Source organism: Vombatus ursinus, unplaced genomic scaffold (genome assembly GCF_900497805.2).
Source record: "Vombatus ursinus unplaced genomic scaffold, bare-nosed wombat genome assembly UNPS02014798.1, whole genome shotgun sequence".
NCBI classification, from domain to species: Eukaryota; Metazoa; Chordata; class Mammalia; order Diprotodontia; family Vombatidae; genus Vombatus; species Vombatus ursinus.
This window is the reverse complement of record NW_020954576.1, coordinates 49,838,832-49,863,998: the sequence shown is the minus strand read 5'-3', so window position 1 is coordinate 49,863,998 and position 25,167 is coordinate 49,838,832. Positions and strand designations below refer to the sequence as shown.

General features: G+C 44.5%; 1 protein-coding gene across 7 annotated transcripts in view; it reads right to left on the bottom strand.

The window, feature by feature from the left end:
• The window catches only part of PLEKHA6 (pleckstrin homology domain containing A6), a 220,694-nt gene that overhangs the window by 80,058 nt on the left and 115,469 nt on the right, over positions 1 to 25,167 (bottom strand). The window contains exon 1 of one of the 7 annotated variants that reach the window (XM_027871061.1): positions 10,221 to 10,346. The exons of the other annotated variants lie outside the window; for them this stretch is intronic. Coding sequence (XP_027726862.1) covers positions 10,221 to 10,225 — 5 coding nt within the window. The 5' untranslated portion in view covers positions 10,226 to 10,346. Of the gene's footprint in view, positions 1 to 10,220; positions 10,347 to 25,167 lie in introns of those variants that run through there. 7 annotated transcript variants of the gene reach the window in all.

The following is a 25,167-nucleotide window of genomic DNA, read 5'->3' as shown; positions in this document are numbered from 1 at the left end:
GCCTCTTTCCTGGACTGGCATAATAATCCCTTCCTTCCAGACTTCCCCCCTAACTAGCTCAGATTACTTCTGTTTGCTGCAGTATCAAAGCCTGGCTGAATCCCCTCCTCTGGGATTTCCCTGTCCCAGCCAGGAGTCTGAAGAACACAACCTACAGCGATGGAAATCAGAAAGGGGAGGCCCCTCATGCACATGTTATCTGCATAGGTCTGCATAAGGAATTAGGCCCCAGGTATGCTTTATTATGTGCAAAATACAGGAGACATCACTTTGAAATCTTTTGGAAAAAGACAGATGAAGGGTGGGCAAGTACTGGGCAGAGTCAAACACCCCCTCTATCTCTTTAAAAATAGGCAATGAATTTTTGGGAAGTCTAAATGAAGACAAGGACTATCTACAAGCATGATGAATGCAAATACATTTAGATTTATTCAAATGAATTGAGCATGGTTTTCCCAGAGCGCGTCATTTCCATTAAGATTTGAGGGACAACCAAGGCTGCTGAGTTGAATCAGAGCATCTTCCCATGAGTTAAAGATAGCAATTCTTCCTCTCCCCATCTCTGGTACTGTAGTCTATACCACCCTAAATTACCATTTCTCCTCCTTCTACAGCCCAAACCTGTTTCAGCTCTCCACACTGCCTGATAAGGTACAGAACCCACATCATCAGTCCCCTTATGAACCCTGGCTCCTGTTCACCTCCCAGTGGTTTAACCGGAGGGATCAGAGCTGAAATCTCTTCAGATGAGGAGGTCTTATCTTTCTCTGGGCCCTTTACCAAACCTCAAACTAGCTCTGGTCTCTTAAGAGGGCTGCACCCAATTCCTCCCTGCTCATTTTGCCCCCAAGGGCATCTTGGAGAACTGGGGGGGGGCTCTTTTTTTTTTAGGGTGCAGCTGGGTAGAGGGAACTGGATGAATTCCATCCTCCTCCACTTCTCCTCTCCTTACTAATAGCTTACAACTAAGACCTGGTATCAGTCTATTACAAAAAGAAAAAGAAAACAGACTCTACGTGCTCCTTTCCAGTCAGTCCCACTCATTATGTGAAAATGTATAGCAATTCTTCTCCTGGCCTCATGTCTGCCACCAAAATCTTGGTTCCTTTCTTCAAAACGCTTCTGGCGTCCATACTCTGTCAGTTTGGATTAAAGAAAATGATCAGCTGGGCTCCACCTAGAGGCCTAGCCCAGACAGCAGCCATGTCTCACCCATGACAGGAAAGTGGGAAAGGGACCTATTGGAGTCACTGGACTGGAACACAAGCCTTTCTCAGGTGGCAAACTTGTTGTTCAGTTGTGTTTGACTCTTTGTGATCCCATTTGGGGTTTTCTTGGCAATGCTACTGGAGTGGTTTGCCATTTCCTTCTCCAGCTCATTTTACAGATGAGGAAACTGAAGCCAGTAAGGTGAAGTGACTTGCCCAGGGTCACACAGCTAGTAAGTGAGACCGGATTCGAACTCAGGAAGAGGAGTCTTCCTGGCTCCAGGCCTGGCGCTCTATCCATTGTGCCACCCGACTGCCCCTGGCAAACCTGAGGATAACCAAAGGGATGACTAGAGTATATGACTTTCAGATGCTCTACTGCCTTTTATTTCAGAAGCAGAAGGCATCAAGATACAATAGAAATAATGCTAACTCTGGAACCCAAAGACCTGAATTCAGATCCCATTTATAATGCTTATGACCTGTGTAACGTTAGGCAGATCCCTTAACCTCTCTGGGCCTCAGTTTCTTCATCAGTAAAATAAGGGCATTGACCTAGACGGCCTCTGAGATCCCTTCCAGCTCTAAATCTCTGATCCTAATATCTACATGGGTGATAAATAAGTTTATACTTAACTCATGAGTTTAGATCAGATAATGTGGCTCCTTTCAGTATGATCCCTGCCTGGTGCTATTTCCTTCTGTCATTAAGCCCTTCTCCATAACTGTACTCTGGCTTCTTTTCTTAGGTCAGTGAATGCTATGGTGGTCACTAGAGCCCTAGGCTGAGGCGTCTGGAACATAGCCACTAGCAGAGCCAGGAAAGGGTACAGGGTAGGAGTAAGGGAAACAGAGAAAAAGATGAATGAGCAAAGGGGAGGATCCAGGGTTAAAGAAATATCAACCAAAGGAATGACAGGAAAGATAAGGACAGAGCTATCAAGGAAAAGGGCTTCCAAAAATCCAGAAAAAATACCAAAGCCCAAAGCCCAAGGCAGGAAGTCTGCTGGATGCGGCAGCAGCTGGATGCTGTTAGTGAGCTTCTGAGTGGACCCAACTCAGTCTGACCCGCCTTGCCCTACCCCCTTCTCTTCTCCCCCATCTCCAGTGCAAGAGTAGCATATGACTGGGAGCCCAGCCACATTCACCCCTGTCTGTAGGACAAGGAAGGGACAGAAAGGGAACCCGCCCTAGAGGGTGGGGAAAGCTCTGGAGATGATCCAAGGAGAAGCGGAAGAGAGAGACAGAGACAGAGGGAGACAGAGACAGAGAGAAAGACCGGGACAGAGACAAAGAGACAGAGACAGACAGAGAGAAAGAAACACAGAGAGAGAGGGAGAAGAAGAAGAAGAGAGAGAGGGAGAGAGAAGACAGAGACAGAGGGAGACAGAGAGAGAGACAGAGGGAGACAGAGAGAGAAACAGAAACAGACAGATGGAGAGATAGAGACAGACAGAGAGAAAGAAACACAGAGACAGAGGGAGGAGAAGAAGAAGAGAGGGAGAGAGAAGAGAGAAAGACAGAAAGACAGATAGTCTGATTAAGCCTGGTCTGTCTCCCTCCAATCTAGCTCTGTGCCACTCCTCCCTACCCCCACCCCTCCCTGGCAGCCAGAAAAGGCACAGTTCTAGAGCACTGCCCAGGGCGAAAGTGTTAGCCTGCTAGTGGGATTTCCCCCACAAAAGCAAGAACGTACCAAAAGTATGAAAAACCAAGTTTTTCCTCACCCTCCTTCAACCTTCTCTGGCTCAATGGAAGATGCGTGACAATTTCTCTACATGGACAACTCACTTGTTTCTCCCCCCCAAAGTGCTCTATAGCTAGTTCCCAGGATCATGGATCTGGGCCAAAGGGGCATCTCAGAGGCCACTCAGTCCAACCTTTTCATTTTACAGGGGGCTCAGGGAAGTTAAGTTTATGGTTACCAGATTTAATTTACAGAGTATTTGTTTGCATTCAACTTTGGGTGTAAATCCCAAGGAAGCAGGTATCAAGTCTACTGCCTTGGCATGACAAGCAGCACAACAGAGAACCACATAAAGATAAGTCCTCTTATATATAAGGGTGAGGTGGAGGAATTCAGAGCTCCAAAATTTAGTCAATGTGGCCTCCAAACAACCACCCACTTAAGGTCGGTCTTCATTTTAAGCTACCTTGTAGCTGCCTCCTATGTAACTAGCATAATTCACTCTCTGGAAAGTTAAGGCAAGGTGAGGGTTGGAGGGAAGATAGAATATTTCCATGAACTGGGTATAGGAGAGTCTTTTCTATCCCTTCCCACCTCACATTTCAAGTGAAAGGCCAAGTAGGGTTCCCAAGCCAGAATCACGAGCAGCCAAAGCTGGCCTAGAGGAGAACTGAGTTCTCCACACATTGTTCCTGTCATGTAGCAAGATGGTGTGGCTCAGTATTATGAAGACTGGAGTTGTCATCAAGAGACATGGGTTAAAATCCAGACTCTACCACTTACTAAGTGACCTTGGGTGAGTCACCTGTGTCCTAGATCTAAGTTTCTTCATCTGTAATAGGGGGTAACCATCTAAAGCTCTATAAAAAATACAAGCTACCATTATCATCATCCAGTGGCTACAACGAATGAAGGATGTGAGATGTATGGTTACACAACTAGGTAGATCAATGAAGGCTCCCTGGAAGAGGTAGCACTTGAGTTGGGCTTTAAAGGGTGGATGGGAATTCAAAAAGGTGGGGGCAGGGGGCAGGGGGAGGCAGATAGAAGGTGGAGAAGGGATAAGACCTATTACCAGTGTGAACAGAGGCTTAGAGAAATGAGAAGGTTGAGGTACCTCTGTCTATCTTAGAAGCAGGCAAAAAACAAAACAATCCCTGCCCTCAAGAAGCTTATATTCCAAGGAAAAATCTGAAAGTGAGCTGCCTCCTGGGCTTAACACTATGTGTCTGGAGCACAAAGTATGTACAGGGAAGAGATAGGAGATCAGGGTGGAAAGGAAGTTTGGTGCTAGTCTGTGGAAGACCTTGAATGCTAGAGTAGAGGCTCGATTTAGTCTCAAGTAGGTAAAATATTGGGTTTGGAACAGAGAAGTCAGTGACAGGATTAGATCTATGCATAAAGAAGCAGTTAGGTAGAGAGGTGTCAAACACCCAGAAGCCCCAAAACTCCTGGTGCTGGAACCAAATTAAAATATAACTGGAAAAGATTTCACAAAATAAATAAAAATAATACAATTGAACATAGATAATGTTAATATGTGGTTTTCTAAGTCAATATGTAGCCTATAGTGATCCTTATGGGGGTTTACTGACCCCTATTTCTGTTCAAGTTTGATACCACAGTGTAGTAGAGAAGCCCATGGACTTGAAGGTCAGAATACTTGAATTCAAATCCTGCCTCTGACACTTATTAGCTGTGGGACCCTGGGCAAGTCACTTAACGTGCATTTGCCTCAGTATCCTCATTTGTAAAATGGAGATAATAATAACACTTACCCTTACCCTTAAGGATCAAATATATGCAACATGTTAACTATTATTAGCTATTAGAAATTCTGGCTTGGAGAGAGAAGAATAGAAACAGCAAGACCTTTTAGGAGGCAATTGCAATAAATCTACAAGAATTGGTAACAGAGAAAGCCACTACATATGTAAAGTCAAATCTGTCATCTAGATGTCTCCACCCCATGCTCTAAGGCTCAGAGAAGGACCACACCCATGAAAAGGAAAATAAACCAATGAAGGGAATCCAGAGGGGCCAAGAAGGATCAGGGCAGGTGCCAGGACAAATAGAAACTGGGAGTAAGGGTGATTTCCCAGTCTTCAGGCAACCAGCCACCAGACAGACCACCCTGCCTAGACCTCAGTTCTTCTTAGTCAAAGGCAGAGAAGCAAATCTACAGGTTTGGTCAGGGTAATTTAATACCTATAAATACAAATTCTAAAAGCTAAGAGCTCTCCATGCATGTTATGTGTATACGTGAATGAGTATGTATATAGTATAGAGAGTATATATGTATGTAAGTAATGGACGATTGGAATGTGGGTACTTAGCAGGAGTTTTGAGGGGAAGAGAGAGAAGGCAGGCAGACAGATAGTATTGAAATGTAGTGGAAAAGTATATATGTTGGTGCACAGGTATATGGTTGTATGCCTCTGCTTGTTGGTAAACTCATGGATATACGTGTGTGTATTGTCATATGTGTGAGCACACACATGCTGACCACAGTACTATTTCTCCTTCTCCTCTAATCCCTGCACTCTTGGCTAACAGGACTATTTTCTGGAGCAGGAGGGAGGAGGAATTCAAATTTCCTATCTCAGGGCAGTGGGTGCACTACCTGTTCCCCTGGGGTCTTGGTGCCACTCTGGTCTTACCCCAAAAGGAACTGCTGAATCTCATCACCTTATCCCATCAAACAACCAGAAAGGGGCATATGAAGCTCCAGCTCCCCCTAATTCCTGGCCCCTTGCATTCCAGCCCTACACCCAGAGTCTGACCTTCTCCAGAGGATAACTACAGATGTGTGTGCTGTTACAGGAACAGGCAAAATCCAAAATCCAAGTCCTGTCTGAGACTTCTCTTCCTTACACTCCCTCCACACACACACACACACACACTCTCACACACACACACACACACACACACTCTCACACACACACACACACACACACACACACCTAGCTCTGGGAGATGGCCATGAGACTGGAGGGAAGCCCTGGAGGCTTGATCTGTACTCACCTCCCCAGGTACACCTCTAGAAACCTTCCCCTCCCCCACCTCCACCCCACCCAGAGTCCTGTCTTCCTCCCACCCTCAGCTGCAGAACTATCCCTTTTCCTCCTAGGGGTACAGTTATGGCTCTATGAGGGAACTGAATGGTGGGAGAGGCTTGGAGTGAGGAGGATAGAGAGAAAGAAAGTAAAGAATAGCATTGTGGAAGGAACAAAGGAGATTATTAAGAGAAAAATCAACAAGATTTGATAGATGAGGTACAAAAATGGATAACAGAAAGACAGAATCATGCTCCATGCTCCCTAAAATATTAGACAGGCCCTATGGGGTCCATGACCTCTAAGGACTGTCAATGGAAGGTTGGGTTCTGTTTTTGTTTCTGTTTTTTGACTCTTCAATGCCTGGATGACTCTAAGTAAGGACATCTTGCCTACGTGAATGCTGAATATATATCTCTCCCATCAAAATATTCTCAGTGCTTTGACAGGAGGAAATTTCATTTATTCAACAAACATTTATAGGGTACCTCCTACAAGCTGAGCACTGTGCTAGGTACCATGGGGGATGCAGAAAAGATAGTTGCTCACTTCTGCCTACTGACTCCCCTTGCATCCTTTAGGACTCAGCTCAAATCCCATCTTCTAGAAGAGGCCTTTCCTGATCAACCCTGTCCTGCCGTCCCTCTGAGAATAGCTTCCATCCACTGGATACAACTTGAATATACCTAGTTGTTTGCATGTTTCCCACTCCATTAGAATGAGCTCCTCATGAGCAGGGACCAAATCACGTTGTTGCCTTTTTTTGCATCACCAGCACTTAGAACAATGCCTGGCACATAGTATTTAATTAATGCATGTTGACTGACTGACGGACTGTTCCCAAGTAGCTAATAACATAAGGTGGCAATGGGAGAAGAAAGGGTTATTTGCCCATCTCTCTAGGTTCACCTGGGGTAGAACTGTTCTGTTTTCAAACCAGGGGAAGACAGGAAGCAAGACCGTCTAAGCTCCCCCTTTTGGTGCTTAGTTATCCAGAAGTTGGGAATTATCCAGCAGTTTGTAGACTATGCAGGCCCTTTAGCTCCTCTTCACACTGCCCATGGGTGGGCCAAGATAATAAGAAGCCCTGAAACCCAAGCCCTTCTGTTTGGCCAAGCATGAACCACTCTGGTTAAAGGTTTGGTGCCAAAGGTGATTAAGTGAGGTAGGGGATTGATTATGGTTTTCACTTGTCCAGGTTTCTCAGGCCCATCAGCTGGGTCAATAAAGAGATGGCCCTGGATTTTATTGGCACAATTATTACTAGTACAGTTCAGCCCTGCCCAGTAGAAATGCATAGAGAGCCTGGAGGGGCCAGGTCCTCCTCCCATCCCCCATCCCCCAGTCCCCAAAGTTTCTTGAGCTATTGGTCAAGTGAGGTTTGCTACTGAGAAAAACCAGTCTGAAGGGCTGCTCTAGCTAGCATCACCTCAGGTAGCCAAGCACACCTCTCCTCTTTGAAGTTTACTTGGGTGGAGGTGAAGTTGAAGACAGCAGCTGACCCCAATGGCTCCTGGTTGAAGATTTTTGATGCTGGTTAAAAATAAGAGAATGAGAAAGAATCTTTTAGCCATCAGGCATTGACTAGAACGAGCGGGAAAGAGGGAGAATAATGGAAAGATGGAGGGAGGGAGGGGGAGAGGGACAGAGAGGGACAGAGAGGGAGGGAGGGAGAGAGGGAGAGAGGGAGAGAGAGAGAGAGAGAGAGAGAGAGAGAGAGAGAGAGAGGGAGGGAGAGTGGGGGGGTAGTGTTAAAATGCCTTCTAGACAGCATCCAGCACAAGAGGAACTCCTGACATGGATTAAGCAAGGGTGGGGAACCTGCAACCTCAAGACCACATGTGGCCCTCTAGGTCTTCAAGTTCAGCCCTTTGACTGTATCCAAACTTCACAGAACAAATCCTTTTATTAAGGATGAATCATTAGAGGCATTATTTCCTAGAAGCAGAGGAGGAATAAGATGACCTCTAGAGCTCTCAATCCTTTATTTAAACTTAGGAGGGAACAGAGATTCGGAGTTATGGGTTGTGGGTTCAAATCTTGGCTGCTACATAACTGTATGATCTTGGACAAATTATTTCCTTCTCTTAGGTGTCAGTTCCTTCACCGTACAGTCCAGGGGTTCTTCCGCTGGGGTCCATGAACTTTTTTTAAAAAGTGTTCTGATAATGCTACTTTAGTATCACTTGTTTCCTTTGTCCTACGTTTTGTACATTTGAAAACGTGATCGTGAGACAGGGTCCAGAGGCTTTCCCAGATTCTCAAAAGGGACCATGATATAAAAATGGTTTAGAACGATTTAAAGTCTCTTCTGGCACTAACATTCTAAGATTCTAGTTATCAGCTAAACGAGAGATAAGGAGGCAGTCTGCCTAAGGAAGGTAGCAAAGGGTACTGAATAGAGTTGTTCTAGTTTAGGCACAGCTAGGTGTACAGAAGATAGAGCCCTGGATTGGGAGTCAGAAAGACCTGAGTTAAAATCTGACCTCAAATATGGACTAGCTGTGTGACCCTAGGTAAATCACTTCACTTCTGTCTGCCTCAATTTCCTCATCTGTAAAATGGGCTTAATAATAGCACCTACTTCCCAGGGTTGTTGTGAAGATAAAATCAGATATTTGCAAATCACTCTGCAAACTTTAAAGTGCAATGTAAATATTAGTTATTATTATTCTTATTATCACCATCATCACCAGTTTAGAAGCCAGACACTTAAAGAGGATATGTTTGAATGAATAGAATCTTCATAGAAAGCCAGACATGGGAGCAAAACTCAGCTACTGACCAGTTTAGGGGGAAACCTGGAGTGTCTGAGGGAGGTAGCAATGGAGACAGGGAGAGAACAGACAGAGAAAGCAAGGAACCTGGGAGAGAATGCTGGTGAGGGTGTGAATTTGCAAATCCTTGGGGAAAAGCTGGATGAGGGAGGCTAATAGCTGCCAAGGCTCTAGGAAGAGCCCCCAGGAGACAGGAACAGACACATGGCAATAAAAGCTCTTGCCTACTTTTCCCTGAATTATTCAAAGTAAACACCAGCCCCTTGTTATCTGAGTACTTCACCCGAACCAAGGGGTCCCTTCCCCATCTCTAGTTCCCTTTAGGAACTACCCTCCCGGTTCTGTGGGTTAGCATTCCCTTTCAGAGGATGCCGTGATAGCCCCATCTGTTGTTTCCCATTGGCTAAAGCAGATGTTTTTTGTTCCTATGACAACAGACCTTTAGCCCAGATCTTTTTTTTTTTTTATTTATGGGTAATCTCCTCAATGAAGGATAAAGCCCTATCTTGGCCTTTCTCTATGTAGTTTGGACTGGCCTTAGATAACACCCCCTGGAGCTTTCCTCTCACCCTCAAGGGAATGTCAGGGAAACAGGGATTCCTTTCAGCCCATTGCCTGGAGGTTAGGGTTCAAATCCTGTTTGACCTAGAGATGACCCTGAATTGACATCATGTAAAAGTGCTACAAAAAAGCAGAGGTACAGCCATCACTGCCCAAACAATGGACCAGCATCCATCTCCCATGTGCACCATTAACACATATCACGTGCCTCTGCAAGATTGAATTAACACCTCATTTCCAGGCCATCCACAGAAGAGCAGCAGAGACCCCTAATAGGATTTTCTTCTATCAGGCCATAAATTTGCATCCTTACATGAGGGCTATAATCCTGCCAGACAGCACGCTTGTGCCCACCCGAGCCACGACAGCACAGAGCAGAAGGTACAAACCAAAACCTCAGAAGATGCAAGAAGCAATCTCTGTCCCAGCCATACTAAACAGTTGCTATTCTGACAGCTGCTGGAAACGATGCTTCTGTCAATAAGCCCAACTTGACCCCCACTATTTCTCAGGCCTCCTGGCCCCACACCAAACCAGCTGGAGGTTTTCTTTTAAACCACAAAGTGGACTGAACTTCAATGGTCCTCCTTCTGAGTCTAGCTTCTTGGGATTACAAAAGCAATTTTTAAAAATTTTCCCGACTGGAATGAGAAATCTCTTTCCAGCTTCATAATCAGGGAAAAGGCCAAGAAACTGTTGTCATGGGGCAGCTTGAACCCATCTTTCCTAAAAGATTCTTCCACCTCCTCCCCACTAATACACTTTAAAAAAAAATACAGAACAAAAAGGCTGAGGCTAGAAAAATCAGAAACCTACTATCCTTTGTTTCTTCCTCAATTTGCATCGACTCCAATGCCCCCATCCCAGGGGGCTATGAGAGCTATGAAGCTTACAAAGTTAATGATGTCATCAGATCTTTCAAGAAGCTTACCTCATCCCTGGGCTGGAGTAAAAGTCCTGGGGGAGATGTAACCCCGAACCAGCTTCGCCAAAGGAAGGCCAGTTTGATGAGGATGAAAATGGTCCAAGCCCCGCTCATGATTGTAAATGGTGCCTGCTTTTCTGAGCTTGGTTGTGTGTTCTGAGCCAGCAGCTGGGCTATAGTGGTTAGCTGGTGGGAAGGGTTCTGGTACAGACATGCCCTCCAGATTCCACACATGCCTCCTTCCCCTTTCCCTTTCCCCCTTTTCCTTATAGGGCCACAGTCTAGCCCTCCCCATCCCACTCCACATCTTCTTCCAGCCCAGAACTTTGGTTGGTGCCACCCTAATTCCTGGGAGTCACTCCCACTGCTGGTCTAATTCCCCACAGGGCTAGTGGTAGACCCCTGAGGAGGAGGAAAGGAGAGGTAAGGACAGATGTGGGACAGCTGGTGTGCCCAAGAAGTATGGAGATAGGATATTCTGAGGCAAGACCTAAGCATGTCTACGCTACAAAGGAAGGGGCTTAGTAAGTTTCTTGTGGTGCCATTTCATGGCCCCAGGAGACTTAAAATATGTAAACTTAGCCCTGGCCACAACTATTGAGGTCAAAAGGTTGTACCTTGTAGGTTATCTTTAGGCATACCTGGCACCTTTCCATGGTGCCACTGACACCTGAGGCCTTTCCTTACTGACTCTGGGCTTGCTAACTGAGAGATCCCCATCTTCACCCTGTCACCTTAACCCAAGGACAGTCTTCAACACTTACACTCAAGGATCTACCCCCTTCCTTCAAGGTTCATCCAGATGCCAGGCACTTTACTGAAGTTATACAGTGGAGTATTTTTCTCTGAAAGTCTATAGGTGTGGTCCCTTCCTAATGTCAGAGTGGCAGCCACAGGGAACTCTGGGGGATTGCTTTAACTAATAGAATCCTAGCTCCAACCTTGTTTTCCAGATCTTAGAGATGTTGATAATGGCAGCATTGTTGAAATTCCCAACCATGCCCTTAGAGCTCTCTATCAATATTCAGCAACAACCATGGCTAAACAGCCTATTCTCTTTCTGATTTCTTCAACTCAGGCAACAGCCCTTCAGTGAAGCTGTTCAAAGCAAATGAAATCAAATAAAATAATATCTGTAAGGAGCCCAGCACAGTCCCCGACACATAGTAGGGGCTTGCATAATGCTTATTCACTTTCCGCTCCAATGACACCCATAAAATCTGCCCTGGAGGAGCAGAATACACTAGTGGAAAGAACACTTCATTTGGGGCACAGAATTTCAGAAACAAGGTGGACTTTAGAAGTCAGAGAACCTGGATTGAATCCTAGCTCTGCCACACTACAAAGTCCTGGCTCGGCAAGGTCATCCCTGTGACCTCAGACAAGTCACTTCATCTCGATGGACTTCAGTTACCTCATGTGTAAGGTGGGGGAATCAGACCAGATGAACTCTAAGGTCCCTTTGCCATCTGAATCCTATGATCCTACAAAATCCCACATCACACACTTACCATGTGACCTAAAAACACTTTGCAAACTTTAAAAGAGTTATACATAAATATGTGAAAAAAAATATTCTATTTTTTGGCAGAGGACTGGACCTGCAATTTCATTTATGAGGAGAAATCCCAGTAAAGGAAACTACATCTACCAAAGCAAATGGACAACTGCTCTATGATTTATATGATGATATTGACTGGACATCCAGCTGCCTGGAGCATTAAAAGGTTAAGTAACTGGCCTGGGATAACACAGCCAATAAATGTCAGGGACAGGACCAGAACCCAGGCCTTACTGTTTTAAATGCCAGCTTCTGATCCCCTACAGCTGCTATCCCTTCTTATTCTTCCCCAGTTCCCCAAGGTGACAATGACCTCTCCCATTTCAGATTTCTCATAAAGCTTTACCTGGACCTTTGAATTTCTCTCTTTTTTTTATTAAAGCCATTCATATCCACATCTCTCCCCTTTAGATTGATTATATGTTCCTTGAGAACAGAGGCCGTGTTGTATCTGTCTTTGTCTGCTGAGGGCCAAGCACAGTGGTGCCTCACGCAGCAGATAGGGATGGGACCCTGTGATCCCATTGATACAGAGGACTCCCAGAAGAGGAAATTCCTTCTACCAGTTTGGCACCTTATCTGTAGGCACTGAATAAATGATTGTTGCATAAATGACTTAAATGCCTCAGCAGAGATGTACCCAACAATGACCACTGCCTGGCACACCCAGGTTCCACCAAGTTCCCATCACTTTTTATAGTCAGGCCCTTCATCATCTCCACATCAGGGTAGCAGGCTTCACGTTTGACACCTCTGATCTAGACCACATCTGTCCATCTCACCCACAACAATAGCATGTAATACTTTACCAGGTCATGTGAAGTTGGGAAAGAGATTAGGATATTAATGAGATGGGAGCAAACACAAACAAAATCAGTTACGAATTATTGTCAGAAATATACTCCTATCTCCATACCAGACCAAACCCAGGTTGAGACACTGACAGGACGACCAGGAGCCACAGAACATGGGTAGGTCCCATCTGGGCATGAGCAGAAATACTGAAAGAGGACTTAGTCTGACAACGTCCTGCTCTTGCTTATAGGGAAGAAGGCACCTTGAGCAGTTCAGCTCAGAGTAACATCTGGAGTTTTATGCAGATAGTATGCCCTGAGTAACTAGCCCTACCTCTGCCTCTTGGTGCCAATTTAAACAGGCCTTTTACATATGCTACAATCCATCCAAACTGGACTGATTTCTATCTTGTGTTCTTGTTCTGCCTGCCTCCCATATCCAAGTCTTTGGCCCATCATGCTTGGAATGTGGTACAGTTAAAACCCAGGTTTCCAGCCACCTTGAACATCTCTCATGAGACTTTCCTAACTGGTGGAGAGAATGCTGATGGATCAAATTCTGCATGACTGCAGCGGGGGGAGAGGAGGGAGGAGTAGAGTTAATGTTCTAGCTTTGAAGAGGAGAGACATTCTTCATCCTTCTTAAGAGAGGAACATACATTGTCACAGATTATCTTTTAAATTGTTCTCTTTTGAAATGACTCTAGGTAGGAAAAAGACTCTTTTACAGACATGTAGGAGAAGCTGGCTGTTCAACATGTCCCTGATTCCCAGCTTGCCTCCCTAAAGGCTTTCCTTAAATGAAATCGGGGCCTGTCTCTTGGTTGAGCAAGATCTCATCTTACTTGAATCTAAAGAGCTCATTTACTCTGTGTATTTTCTGTTACATTTTAATCTTTATAACTTGGCCATTTCCTGTTTCCTATTTGTTTGGATAAATGGGTTTACTCACAATTCACTATTTGTGATGGTCTTTCATGTAACTAGCATTTGATAGAAAGGAGTCAAGTTTATGGGTATAAACTTGGTGCAATCCTCCTCCCCTTAAGAGATAGGGACCAGGAAAATATCCCCTAGACCAACAATATTTAGGGGAGCAGGTAGATATAATTCTAGTGTGTTGTCCCTCTTTCAAAGGAGAACAGAGCAGCCAGCCTCATGGTCCTTTCTCTAGCTATCCTCAAGGCAAGAATAACCATTGCCATTGGAGAGAAGTGGGCAAGATTCCAGGAATACCTATCACCACCTCCTCTTGAGTGGCCTCTGTATGTTCCAATGACCCACATGGACAAACAAATCTGACATGGACAGTGAATACTTTACAAATTGAAAAGAACACCGGCTCTGGAGTCAAAGGACAAATTCAAATCCTGTTTCTGGTGTTGACTATCTGAGCGACCTTGGGTAAATCATTTAACTTCCCCAAGCAGTTTCCTCATCTATAAACCTTCCCATCATTCCTGTTTCCCTCTACCTGCTGATAAAGTGATCATTCCCTCCTAAATCCCTCATAGCTCTTCCCTTTATGTCACTCATGAACATATTTATAAGACTGGAAGGTCTCCTGGATGGATGTGTCATATCCATCTTTTCACCTCCAGAACTGGTCACAGTTTTTAAGTTTGGACCCATGATATCATTGGTGCAGGGACACATTGCCATCTGCTCTGTAACTTACAGTCTTAGAAAGTTGACTGAGTCACTGAGAGGTTGAATAACTTGTCCAGGGTCACACAGGCAGTAGGGGTCAGAGGCAGGACCTGAACCATGTCTTCTTGATCCTGAGGCCAGCTCTACACCAATCTGCCTCTCGCCTTACACAAATCAAGCACCTGATGCTTGCTGAATCAGAAAATGAATGGATAGGAACAGATTGATCATTATCATATAAGCCAAAGAGACAGGGGAAGCAAGGGTAATGGTCCTTTACCTGGAGTCAGAAAAGCCTGAGTTCAAATCTAACCCCTTGCTAGTTTGTGTGACCTTGGGCAAGTCACTTAATCTGTCTGCCTCAGTTTCCTCATCTGTAAAAAGGGGATAATTATAGCACCTACCCCCCAGGGTTATTGTGAGAACAAAATGATAAACCTTACAGTACTTTATAAATTATATCTATCGTTATTATTATTGTGATTATTATCACCCTTATCACTGAGAAGTAACATTCTCATTTACAAATGAGAAAACCAAGACCCAGAGTGGTTTGGTGACCTGCCCCATGGTCACACAGGAAATGACTGGTAGAATAAGTACTAGAACCCAGGTCTCCTAATCCCCATACCAGGATTCTCTGACAGCCTCAACCCCTAGTGACTTGTTTTAAAAAATGCCAGCTTTATATATACAGGTTCATTCCACCCAGCTGCCCATGTCTACTTTCATAGGAGCGCCTAAAACATCAATCAATTGAATCATATTGAAGACACAAGCTGAGTTCTCTCTTCCTAGGTTCACCCTATGTCTCCTCTCGTCCGGCAGCTGATATCTATGGACTCAACAAAACTCCATCAGGCTAAGTTTCCACAAGGAGAACTGCGTGTATGTCAATTTCCTCCTCCCTTTCAAATCTAATTTTCCTACTAAGATTGCCTGGAAACCAGATGGTGTTATAATGAGCTGATAGAGGTCACCTCCCCCAGAGCAGAGGATGAGGAGCGAACCCCAAAGAGACACCAAGCCTGGATTCAATATGGTTCAGTTGGTCAGTACTTCCATAGCTCCTGGCAAGGGCAGCGTGGGATAACCTGTTCATGTCATTGGGCCACTCTCTCAGCCAGTCCAGCATCCTTCCAGGTCCCAGTTTCAAGGAGTGACAGGGGAGAGGAGGCTAGAGTGGCAAAGGGAAACTCTATACAGATCATAGAGTCTGGAAGGAAGGTTAAGCATAGGAAACATTACGCTTAACTCCGTGATTAACTCTTATTTATGTTCATCGTTGATTCTTGGGTCAGTTCAGTCATGTCTGACTCTCTGTAACCCCATTTGGGGTTTTCTTGGCAAAGATACTGGAGTGTCTTGCCATTTGCTTCTCCAGCTCATTTTACAGATGAGGAAACTGAGGCCAACAGAGTGAAGTGACTTGCCCAGGGTCATACAACTAGTAAGTGTCAGAGGCTGGATTTGAACTTAGGTCTTCCCGATTCCAGGCCAGGTGCCCTATGCACTACACCACCTAGCTACCCCTATTAGCCTTCAGGACTAAATAAAGTGGCATGCAGCAGGAAGGATAGACATAAGGATGAACTTCCCCACTTTGAAGACTGACTGACACGAGGGAAAGTGATTGAGAGAAGTCATAGAATTACCTGAAGGAGTACCACCTAAACAGTCTGGGGCTCTCTGATCTTTCTGGAAATAGCTCTGCCTGGTAGCGGAAATGCTATTACACAATAACTGTTTTACACTCATTTATGGTAAGAGCCTCACATTTGGAAGATGTGGGGGACTTGAGATAAATCAATTTATATTTGAAAGAAGGTTGAGGGTGAGGTAAAAATCAACAAACACAAGAATTTCTTTGTGGGAGTTGATCCAAGGGCCCGAATCCACAGGCATGCTGAACTTCCTGAGCAGAGCCAGATGGTATCACAGACAGTTCCCAGACTCCACCTTCCCCTGAGCAAATGATACGGAGTGAATCATGGAGTGAAGCAGCCCAGGTTTCAATATGGTTCATTGGTTAGATCCAGAGCATCTTGATAGAGTGGAAAGATCACGGGCCTTAGAGTCAGAAGACCCACTTTGATGCCTATGTCCAGTGTGACTTTGGCCACATTACTTAATCTCTTTCGCACAAAAGATCATCACAAGTAGTGAATTGTGAGTAAACCCATTCATCCAAACAATAGCGATGTTTCTTCCTACATAAAATGAGGAGACCAGACTAGGTCCCTTCTAGCTTGATCTATGAGCCTAAACTTATCTTACCAAAATGACACCCAAAGACAAACTTGACAAGCTAAAGATACAACCCTACTGTAAGTACGGGCAATGGGGCTAGAAGCAGGTGGAGACAGCCCTGGGGCTGGAGGCTTTTAAATGTGTTCCAAGATTTCTTCTGAGCCCCTAACTGTTTTCATTTGAAAATTGTTGGACAGTACTAGAAATGAGGTCTAAATAGTAGGGGTGGCAACAATGTGGGATAGGGTCAAGAATATGGTTCCGTGGCAAATTCCGGAATGAATAAATGAGGTCCAGTCTCTAAAGAAAGGGGAGGGGTGGTTCTAGCCTATCTTGACTGGTTTCCAGGATTATCCTGAATGGGGGCTTCCTGAGCGATGTTGTCTCTCCATGCCCCCATTGGTCCATTGGTACTGCCCAGCTCCGTCTTCATCTTACCACCCACCCTGAAGTAAAATCCTGAGTTCTTGGTCATTCTGTGACAGAAAGATAAAAAGGGAGGGACAATGGGCAGCCCTGAGCCATCATGGTAAAGTGCAGAAGCATTTAGGTGCTACAATGGACAGAGCTCTAGGTCTGGAGTCAGGATAGACCCGAGTTGAAATCTAGCTTCAGAGACTAGCTGTGTGACTCTGGGTAAGTCATTTAACTTCTGTTTGCCCCAGTTTCCTCATCCATAAAATGAAAGTCATAATAGTATCTACCTTCCAAGGTTGTTGTGAAGATAAAAATGAGATGATATTTGCAAAGCACTTAGCACAATGCCTGGCACATAGTAAGTGCTAGTTAATAACGCTAGTTATTAACCTGGGAAGACTTACATGAACTGATGCACAGTGAAGTGAACAGAACCAGGAGAACATTATACACAGTCACAGCAATATCGTTCAGTGAAGAACTGTGAATGATATAGTTATTCTTAGTGATACAGTGATCCAAGACAATCCCAAAGGGCTAATGATAATACTGTCCACCTCCAGAGAAAGAACTGATACTGTTTGAATACAGACTAAAGCATGCTATTTTTCATTTTCTTTCTTTCATTTTTTTCTTTTATTTGAATCTTCTTGTACAAAATAACTAATACGGAAATGTTTTACAAAATTGCACATGTATAACTATATCTGATTGCTTATCATCTGAGGGAGGGGAAGGAGGGAGGGATAGAATTTGGAACTCAAAATTTTACATAAAAATGTTAAAAATTGAAAAAAAAATTAATTTGGAAACAAAAATTATGCTAGTCATTATTGTTGTTGTTGTTGTTGTTGTTGTTGTTGCTGTAGAAAACAAAGGATTTGGCCTTAAAGGACCTATACTCAAAGTCTGGGTTTGCTACTTATTAGCTACGTTACTTTGGGCAAATTACCTGCCCTTTCTGAGCCTCAGTTTCTTCATCTGTAAAATGAGAGGGTTGAACTAGATAAACTCCAAGGTCACCACCTCCTCAAACAGCCTATCAGTCTAGTCCGCAATCAATTCGACAAACATTTATTAAGTACCTGCTATATACAAGACCCCATGCTACAGTACCCTGGAAGAAAAAAGAAAGAAAGAAAAAAAGGAAGGCAGAAAGAAAGAAAAAGAGAAAGGAAGGAAGGAAGGAAGAAAAGAAAGAAAGAAAAGAAAGAAAGAAAGAGAAAGAAAGAAAGAAAGAAAGAAAGAAAGAAAGAAAGAAAGAAAGAGAAAGAAAGAAAGAAAGAAAGAAAAAATTTGCCTTCATAAAGCTTACAATCTAACAAGAGTGGGTGGGGATACAATGCTTTAATATTTTAATGGATCTCTAATCTCATCAATGTGATTATTCCCGCCACCATCACCATCACCACCACCACCACCATCACTGGTACAGATTACAAATCCTTCTTGCCTTCTCATCCTGTGTTGCTTGTCCATGTCATTTCATAGACCCTCTACAAAGTATCTACCCAACATACTTAAGGTTTTCTTATAGGGTTCCCCACCCCCCATTTTGTGAATACCAGTGCAACACCAGTAAGATACAAGATGATAGACAAAGGAGAATGACAAAGACCCCTAGCAAAATCTGAAGAGAGATTACTTTCAATTGGGAATAAGACAAGGCGGAACCTGAGCTGAGCCTTGAAGGAAGAGAAGAATTCTAACAGATCAGAAAGGCATTTATTTAACTGTATTATCTGTCAAAGGTCTGTGTAGTTGTATCCTTAGTATGAATCATTCACATAGTAAGCTTCCAGAAGGCAGGGCCTATGCCTAGGCACCTACATGGCACAGTGGATAGAACACTGGTCCTGGAGTCAGAAAGACCTGAGTTCAAATCTGGCCTTAGATACTTACTAGCTGTATCACTCTGGGTAAGTGACTTAGCTTCTGTTTGCCTCAACTGTAAAAATAATAGGACCTATTTCACTAGGTTATTGTAAGGGTCAAATGAGATATTATCTCTAAAGCACTTAGCACAGTACCTGACACAGAGGAGATGCTTAATAAATGTTTACTCCCCTATTCCTTTCCCTTCTCTTTGCCCCTTTGAATGTTCAATCAGTTATTAGACTACCATAAGGATGTGCTGGTAAAGGTTTAACAGCCAGCTCTCAGAAATTAAAAGCAGGGCACATTTTTAAAGTTTAATCTGAGTCCAGACAATCAGCAAAACAATAAATCAAGGCCCAACTTACAGCATTTGCCAATTTCCAAGATGTAAATGCTCACCCTGAAAATTTAAAATTTAAAATTTAAAATTAAAAAAAATAAAAATCAGCCCTCAGTTTGCACCAGCCCCAGCACACCTCTGCCAGCCCTTATAGCCTGAGGATACTTACGGAGCTGAATTACTAGTCAGGATACAACCATGGGATCATGGTATTTACAACTGGAAGGTGCCCTAGAAGTCATCTCATCCAACCCTCTCATTTTAAAGATGAAGAAATTGTTTAAATATAATACCCAATGACAGCAGGCAGATTCAAACCCATATCTTTTGACTTCAAATCCAGTGTTCTTCACACTCCACCAAGCTACCTCTTTTTGCTTTCTACCGGATCATGATAACAGCTAAGTGCTTTGAGATCACTGTTTGCCAGGAGTTTTGGACAGGGGGGTGGCCTGTATCAGATTTCAGGACCCACACTCTGCCTGATCTCTTCCCCTACCTCCCTGGTCCTCACAGGAGACCATGACCACTACCGCACAAAAAATGTGCTTTTTGAACAGGACTCACACTCTGCTCACTCTCTTCCCTCCCTGCTTTGGTCTTCACAGGACACCATGACCACCACCACCCAAACATGTGCTTTCCAAAAGCCACCTCCAGCCTCTTGCTGAACCCAATCCAAGCCAGCCCACCCACCACCCCTGGTCTGATCCAGTCTCACAGCATGTGCAGGCCACAAAGCCTGTTCTTTCCCAGGAGATCTCTGCAGTTGGGCTGGGACATCCACCCACAGGCACTGGCATCAAATCTGGCAGGATCAATGTACAATAAGGCTCACCTGCAAGGCCTCAGACCCTTGCTCCCTGACACTGAGTACCACCCCCACACAATCCCTGACAGGAACACTCCAAATACAGCCAGCCAGCCTTCCCCACCCACTACCTCTGCCCAAATTGATCTCAGCCTGAGAAAAGACTGACTTTTCTGCCTCCAGCTAATCAAATTTAGAGTTGAGGAGCCCCTCATACTTTGTCTCCCAGAATTTTGGTTCTTTCACGTAGTTTGAGGCCAGTTCTATAACCAAACATAAATGATTATTGACTGACTGACAAACCGACCCCCCCCAAAAAAAACCCTCTACATATCACACCACCAAAGCCAAGATCCATGACTCCCTCCCCCTCAACCACACACACAAAACCCCAACCTCTTAAGGGCATTCCTAAGCTTTTCACTGAGAGCAGGCAATGCCCGAGGGCATTTAACCTCTGGATGCCTATCTCCAGCACGGGTCACCTATCTTCACAGCTTTCTACTCCATTCTTCCCTCCCAGCATTTCGGGTCAGCTGCAGTCAAGACTGCATTAAAAGGTCAGATACTGACCCTTTAGTGAGTTGGGAGGCATGAGGAGAAAGGGAGGGAGTATAATCCTGAGAAGAGTAGAGAATGGACATAGGGAGGGGTATTGATATCTACTTGGAGGGAAGGAAATGAAAATGGAATTGCTTTCCCTTCTCCTTCCCTGCCTGCGACCCCCACCCAGGGAAAGAGAAGAATGTAACAATGCATTAATCCCTACCCCAGATTAATGGAGTATCCCCCCACTGCCCCTTACTTCTCTTTGCCTAACACAAGACACACGTCCTCTTATCTTTCCCTAGTCCCCTAAGCAGCCTCTTCCCCCATCATGGGACCAACTCAAGTTCCATGGGAACCAAGCACCTGGATTTTACCTTTACATCTGCAGAGCGAGCAGGAGACAATGGGGAGAGATGCTAGTGAGGAAAGGAGCAGAGGAGGAAGCAAGGTTCCAAGTGTGAATAAACTGCTGCCGTGAGGGGAGAGAGCCCAGCAGCGTCCATGGAAGGAGAGAAGGGAGGGAAGAACCCAGGAATCCCCAGCTTCTCTGCCTCCCAGGGAAGTGCCGGAGAAGCACTCTCTCCCTTCCCCAAGCCAACTGACAAGGCAGGGAAAAGACTGCTTGATAAGCTGGGTCTGAAATCTGAAACTGCAGACTGGCCGAGCCCTATCTACACATGCTCACACCCCCAGATCCGCATGGCTCCCCAGCCCAGCCCAGCCCAGCCCCAGCACTCTCGCCTCCTCTCTCCACCCCACCCTGCTCCCTTGGTAACATCAGACAGCCCTCTAGCTGCTCTTACAGGAACTCAATGGATTGAAAAGCTTCGAGAGAGACCCACCAGGCGCCCCCACCCACCTCCCTTAGCCCCTGACAGCTCCTTTTTAGTGGTGAGGACTAAAAGGATGGGGGGCGGGGGGAGAAGTTCACAAAATAAGCTTCTCCAGAACCCCTCCCCTGGATGGTCCCAGGAACCAGAAACAAGTATTTTTAAAGAGCCTACAACATATGAATGAATATAACAATCTGCACTGGAAAGAAGCTCCCATTCTAAGGAAGATCATTAGATTTCCATGTGAAAGGGAACTTAGAGGCTATCTGGCCCAACCCTCTCATTTTATACATGAAGAAACTGTGGCACAGACAAACTAATTAAGCCATTTGCCCAAAGTCATACATAGTACATGCTGGAGATGGGATTTGAACCCAGGCCCTCTCATCCCAAGCCAGTGCATTTCCTTAATACCACACTTTCCTACCCCACCCTCCACCCCTATTCCAAGGAACAGGGCTCGTGTTGGTCCTGAACCCAGGAAGATGGCACTAGTGGTAACATGCCTCCATGAATAACTGCCCCGATGGTGGGAGAAGATTATACTGGGAGAAGGAGAAAGGGAGAAGTGGAATGAAGTAAAATATCTCACATGAAACAGACAAGAAAAGGCTTTTACAGTGCAGGGGAAATGGGAGAAGGTGAGAGGGAATGAGTGAATCTCATTCTCATAGGATTTGGCTTAAGGAGGGAATAATATACACTTCAATTGGGTATGGAAATCTATGTTACCCTACAGGAAAATAAGGGGGGAAGGGGACAAGAGAGCAGGGGGTTGATAGAGGGAAGGGCAGATTGAGGGTGGGGATAATCAAAAGCAAACACTTCTGAGGAGGGACAGGGTCAAAAGAGAGAGTAGAATAAATAGGGGGTAGGATAGGATGAAGGGAAATATACTTAGTTTTTCACAACAGGACTACTATGGAAGTGTTTTGCATGTCTACACATCTATAACCTGTATCGAGATGCTTGCCTTTTCAATGAGGGTGGGTGGGGAGGGAGGAAGGGAGAAAATTTGTAACCCAAAGTTTTAAAAACACTTGTTAAAAATAAAAAAATTAAAAAATAAATAAATAAATAAAACTGCCCCGACCCATGACTTTAGAGTCCATTGGCAGATGCATTTGACCGCTGACGATGGGGCTGGAGGAATAATCTAAAGGTCAGTTCTCAGTGTGATGGGTTCCCTCTCTTCTTTCTGCATCTAGCTATGGGATAATCACAGCTATTCTTCCTTACTTCCTACCCACTGCAGAAAAACAGGGACTGTTAGAGTCAAAGGTTAACAACAGAAATCATCCAGAGGTGGCTGCAATAGAGTGCCGAGAGCCACTGGCCTGGAAGTCAGGAGACTTGAATTCAAGTCCTGGCTTGACTGTGGATAAGTCATAGCCTCTATGAACTCCTGCTATAAAGCCCATAGAAACTGACTACTTGCATTATCTATCCCCACAGGGTTGTAATGAGGAGTGGATATGTGTGTAGATACAGATATCTCTATGTGTCTATATCCATTTATGTATTTGTGGTTGTTCAGACATTTCAATTGTGTTGACTCTTCATGACCCCATTTGGGGTTTTCTTGGCAAAGATGCTGGAGTGATTTGCCATTTCCTTCTCCAGCTCATTTTACAGATGAGGAAACTGAGGCAATCAGGGTTAAGTGACTTGCCCAGGGTCACACAGCTAGTAGGAGTCTGAGGCAGGATTTGAACTCAGGTCTTCCTGACTTCAGGCCTGGCACTCTATTTATTCTGTTCTCTCTAATCACTCTGTTCTATCTATATCTATGTATATATACAAACACTATACAAACACTATGAAAGTAAACTATTATTATCTTGTCCAACCCTATCATTTGACAGATAAGAAAATTGAAGATCAGAGGATGGAATGATTTGCTCAAGGAACAGCTGATTAGAAGAAGAGCCCAGTCTAGATCCCAGGTCAGCCTGCCTCTCAGAGGATTGTTTTTTCCATTAAACTCATACATTTTACTCCTGATCTGAATACAGTATCAGTATGTTACTGTGCACTCACAGAGTGTGAACCAATGTTTCTGTTCTGTGACCGTGTTAACTGTTTGCATGTCTTAGACTGTAAAAGCTAAGAAAATAGGAGCTATGATTGTGTCGATCACTTTTCGCATACTTGCTACATCTACTTCTAAACTGAAAAGCACTTTATGTCATAGGTTAAGGTCAATAATTAACAGGCTTCAACTATTATGGTTACGAAGACTGGATCCCAAATCCATATGTCCAGGCTGGTCCTCTGACCCAAGTTCCAGTCCTAAATGTCTCATTATCTGGTCTATTTGCTCTTCCTCAAACATGACAATCAATATCCAGTCGCTACGCCTTTGCACTGATTATCCCCTATGCCTAAAATGCTCTCCCCGGCATCCTTCAAGCCTCAGCTCAAACACCAGCTTCTACAGGAACCCTTTCCCAGCCTTTCCCTCCTTCTCAGGGATGCCAGCGTCTCCCCTCTAAGGTTACCTTGTATATACTGTATTTATTTATGAACATGTTGTGTCCCATAAGAATGTAAACCCCCTGATGGCAGGGACTGTCTTTTCCTTTCTTTGAATTCCCAACGCTTGATTGATTGGACACCCCTGGATGCCAAACTATCACCTTAACCTCACCATATCTAAAACCCTTCTCTTTCCCTATGATCTAGTCATAGCTCCTTTAGCAAAATCACTGATTCTGGAGTCAGAAGACTTAGGTTCAAATCCTGACTCTGACACTTACTACCTATGTGCCCCTGGGCAAATCATTTTACTTTCCTGGGTCTCAGTTTCCTCATCTGTAAAATGAGGAGGTTGTACTAAATGACCTCCCAGGTTCCTTCCAGCTTTAGACCTAGACTCCTGTGATGTTTTGGCTATACCAGTGATTAACTGAGCTTATAATATGTACTGTTTGAGAACGTGTAGTCAGCTGTGTGTTTAAGTCTTGTCTTGCTGGTCAGAGTATAAGCTCTTCAAATGGATAAGACTGGACCTGTGATATAATTGATGTAGCTCCCTCCTAAGTGAGGAAACTGTCTCTACACGTACAGGTCAGCACCGTTTCTGAATTTTACAGTCTTAGAGATTTGCTTAGAGCCAGAGGAGGTTAAGTGACTTGGCTGGAGCCAGTCTGGGTCAGATGAGGGATTTGAGCCCTGGTCTTCCTGATTCCAAGGCCAGCTCTCTATCCATGTTGCACATTGTCCTCTTGATGGTAGCTAATGAGTGTTGCATTTTTAAGTATTCCCCTTAACAATAACTCACATTGATATAGTGCTTTAAAGTTTAAAAATTGCTATTCTCACAACTCTAGGAAGTAGGTAGCACACGTATTATTATACCCATTTTACAGATGAGGTAACTTCAGCTCAGAAAGGCTAAGTGATTTGCCCAAGGTCCATAGTTAGTGAATATCAAGACTAGTATTTGAACCCCGGTCTCCTTCCATTAAGCCCAGAGTTCTTTCCACCACATCTTGCTGCCTTTCATACCTAGCAGAGGGTCTTGCACGTAAGATCAATAGCTGCTGACTACACTCCAGTATCTTTGCCAAGAAAACCCCCAATGGGGTCTGGACACGACTGAAATGATCAAAAAACAACTTGCTAAGCATCTATCTGTGCTGGGTACTAGATAGAGCAAGTGAAACAGACATAGGGGAGAGCTAGGTGGCACAGGAGATAGAGCACCAGCCCTGGAGTCAGGAGGACCTGAGTTCAAATCTGGCCTCAGACACTTGACACTTACTAGCTGTGTGACTCTGGGCAGGTTACTTAACAATGGAAGGAAGGAAGAAAGGAAGAAAAAGAAAGAAAGAAAGAAAGAAAGAAAGAAAGAAAGAAAGAAAGAAA